The sequence below is a fragment of the Kryptolebias marmoratus genome, linkage group LG15 (genome assembly GCF_001649575.2).
Source record: "Kryptolebias marmoratus isolate JLee-2015 linkage group LG15, ASM164957v2, whole genome shotgun sequence".
NCBI classification, from domain to species: domain Eukaryota; kingdom Metazoa; phylum Chordata; class Actinopteri; order Cyprinodontiformes; family Rivulidae; genus Kryptolebias; species Kryptolebias marmoratus.
In genome coordinates, this window is record NC_051444.1 from 1,140,791 (window position 1) to 1,144,276 (window position 3,486).

A 3,486-nucleotide genomic window follows, 5' to 3' on the forward strand; every position below is an offset into this window, starting at 1 on the left:
CCTGCACCCTGCACCCGGTGCCGCCTGCACCCTGCACCCGGTGCCGCCTGCACCCTGCACCCGGTGCCGCCTGCACCCTGCACCCGGCGCCGCCTGCACCCGGTGCCGCCTGCACCCTGCACCCGGTGCCGCCTGCACCCTGCACCCGGTGCCGCCTGCACCATACTTGGTGACATCACAGGTTCTGTTTGAGTGGTTAGATCTCCGACCAGACTGAGTTTTATCCATCTGTAAACCTGCCTGCCCGTGGCCAGGTTTGTGTTCGCTGATGTCAGTAATCTGTGGCGGCTGGCCCAAAATGTTCATCTGTCCACTTGTTCATGAGATATTTTGCTAACAGACAGACACCATCAGTTACATCAGGGTAATAATAAAAATGCAGACCTCTGAATCCTATCTGTGAACGTGCAACACGTTTTGTGAACACTCGCTCAGAAGTAAGAGACATTTTAGAGGATTGTTCTTGTTCTGAACCTGTCCGGTCTCCGGATCCACAGGGCCACCTCTCTGAAGGCCTCGTCACAAAGTGGTACAGATCTCCTCGCCTGCTGCTCTCGCCCAACAACTACACCAAAGCTATCGACATGTGGGCCGCCGGCTGCATCTTCTCTGAGATGCTCACTGGGAAAACTCTCTTCGCAGGTAAAACACTCTCTGCAGCACAAAGAGCTGTTTGAGTAACTCCGGGGTGAACATGTAGCTCTGCTGAAGCGTGTTTAGATAGAACAGTACGTCTTAGCAGCCCGTTTCCTCCCAAATCCAGCTGCATCTGGGTAAAACTGCCCCGATCTGGGCTCAGAGCAAACATGATCCGCCACTTTCAGCCTCCATAGATGTTGTGTAACGTTTTGAAAACCAACCCTGGTGTTTGCCTGCGGGTGTTCCAGGAGCGCACGAGCTGGAGCAGATGCAGCTGATCCTGGAGTCCATCCCCGTCCTGCGAGACGAAGACCGGCAGGAGCTCCACAGCGTCATCCCCGTCTTCATCCGCAACGACATGTCGAAGCCTCACACGCCGCTGCCCCAGCTGCTGCCCGACGTCAGCCCGCAGGGTGAGCGCCGCATGCTGCCTTCAGGGTCAGGGTGGGGTCAGGTGTTCCCTCTTTGACGATCTCTTTTCCTCCTTCAGCCCTGGATTTTCTGGAGAAGATCCTGACCTTTAACCCCATGGATCGCCTGACTGCAGAGGAGGCCCTGGCCCACCCCTATATGGCCGACTACTCCTTCCCCCTGGACGAGCCCGTCTCTCTGCACCCCTTTCACATCGAGGACGAAGTAGACGACATCCTGCTCATGGACCAGAGCCACAGCCACACCTGGGACAGGTGCGTTTGGACAGACGGGCCTCAGAGTCCTGGTCCTGAACGTCTCCACGTTGTGTCTTCTGGGAGACAAAAGTAGAGCGCGGAAAGAAAATGATTCCTGGTGTTTAAAATCTGAAGTGGCGTATATTTGTAAACTGAGCTGTTGTTTGTTTTGTTGCAGCGTTCAGTTTGTAATATTTGTCTTTCTCTCCCAGCAGATATCACGAGAGCCAGTTCTCAGAGGCTGATTGGAACTTGCACAGCACCCATGACCCAGATGAAGTCCAGGTTGACCCCAGGGCTCTGTCTGACGTCACGGATGAAGAGGAGGTCCAGGTATGAGACTTCCATGCTTCTCCTCACATGTTTGCTCCTCAGTGTTTGAGTTTTGACAGAAACGCCGGCGGTTGTCTGCCCGTCCTCAGGTGGATCCACGGAAATACGCCGACGGAGATCGGGAGAAGTTCCTGGATGAGCCGTCCTTCGACTACTCGACCCGGCACCCGCCGGAGCGATCGTGGCAGGACGAGCACCACGAGAACAAGTACTGTGACGTTCAGTGTAGCCACACCTGCAACTACAAGGCCGTGTCTCCGTCCTACCTGGACAACCTGATCTGGAGGGACAGTGAAGTCAACCACTACTACGAGCCCAAGCTCATCATCGACCTCTCCAACTGGAAGGAGCAGCAGAGCAAGGAGAAGGCCGACCGCAAGGCCAAGTCCAAGTGTGAGAAGAACGGGCTGGTCAAGGCCCAGATGGCTCTGCAGGAGGCCGAGAAGAGCCAGGGCCTCGTGGAGAAGGACAGCGTCCAGGAGAAACACCAAACAGAACGGCCTCCCAGCCAGCAGAACCAAGGCTTTGACTTTGACTCTTTCATCGCCAGCACCATCAAACTGAGCCTGCAGCCAGAACCGGGCCCGGAGGTGACCCTGCTCAGCGAGGTGGGCCTCCTGAACGAGCTCAACTTTTCTGTCTCCCAGCTGGAGGCGCCACGCTCCAGCTCCGTGTCAAAGACCATCAGTCAGGAGAAGGAAGAGAAGTGCCTGGTCAACCTCGCCCAGTTAGGCGGGGGGGGCTTGGGGGTCGTCGCCGGGGACTGCGTCTGGCCCGCCAAACCCTGGGAGAACTTCAGCTCCGGGGAAAGAGTCGGGGAGACCAGCTGCTTGATAGACGAAGCGTGCTGGGACATTGGGAACGTGGACCACTTCCAGAAGGAGAGCACCTACACCAGCTACCTGGACCGCCTGTTCAGCCGGAAGGAAGAGGGCGTGGCGGAGGGCGTGGCCAGCTCGGAGATGGAGTCCTCGGTGGTGAAAGAGCTGGACGACAGCTTCCTGGACAGTAGCGCCGAGATCGTTCTTAATATGCAGCTGGACTCTCTGGCCCTGCCCGGCTTTGACAGCCCCGATGACTTGCCTCTGAAATCCATCCAGGCCTCGCTCACACCCTGCGCTGTCAAATGTTCTCCACAGATCGCCCACAAAACCTACAGCAGCATCTTCAAGCATCTGAATTAACGGAAAATCTATATCTTCCTCCACAGTGCGAAATGTAGGCAGTTCTGTTTTTATTTTTCTATGATATGGTATGTTATTGTACTTGAATCATTTCATACCTTTTTTTTATTATTGTTACTTTTATTTCTTGAAGTTGAGAGGTGATTTGTTCTTTTTAAAGGAGTTGTTTTGTCATCACTCTGAGCCTTGATCACCAGGCCTTTTGCGTTATCGTCTCCACCTTCATTCGTGAAGCTGGTATCTGACCGAGCTGCGACCACACCCGGGTTTTACGCCACGGTCTCTTTGAACAGAACTGCGTGACGTTTCACGGCCCACGGCTGAAATAAAGAGAGGAGCAGTTTTATTATCGGGACAGCTCGACCTCTCCGACTCATTTGGGTCAAAATTAGTCAAATTATTTTTCAAAGCTGTTCAGGACTCGAGCAGTGAGAGTCCTGGAGACATTTGGGGACATTTTGGGGACTCCCTCGGGTCTCCGGCGGTCGCAGCCGAGTCAGATACCACCTGAACCTGGCATGTCACTCGCACATGAACGTACTGTAGCTGAACGCAGGAGAACCCAGTTATTTACCGTGACATGAGGAAGGATGGCAGACCGACGATAATCTGGGCCTTTAAAGTGCTTTCTAACAGCCTCTGGGTTGGAGGGAGGGTGGGGG

The 3,486-nt window shown here is 54.8% G+C and overlaps 1 protein-coding gene across 3 annotated transcripts in view; it reads left to right on the forward strand.

The window, feature by feature from the left end:
* The window catches only part of mapk6 (mitogen-activated protein kinase 6), a 12,997-nt gene extending 9,781 nt beyond the window's left edge, over window positions 1–3,216 (forward strand). For 2 of the 3 annotated variants that reach the window (XM_017441516.3, XM_017441515.3), the window contains exons 4-8: window positions 498–642; window positions 888–1,052; window positions 1,130–1,325; window positions 1,520–1,640; window positions 1,730–3,216. In XM_017441516.3, coding sequence (XP_017297005.1) covers window positions 498–642; window positions 888–1,052; window positions 1,130–1,325; window positions 1,520–1,640; window positions 1,730–2,824 — 1,722 coding nt within the window. In that variant the 3' untranslated portion in view covers window positions 2,825–3,216. The remainder of the gene's footprint in view (window positions 1–497; window positions 643–887; window positions 1,053–1,129; window positions 1,326–1,519; window positions 1,641–1,729) is intronic. The other variant, XM_017441518.3, reaches the window with a different exon arrangement.
* Window positions 3,217–3,486: the final 270 nt, after the last annotated feature.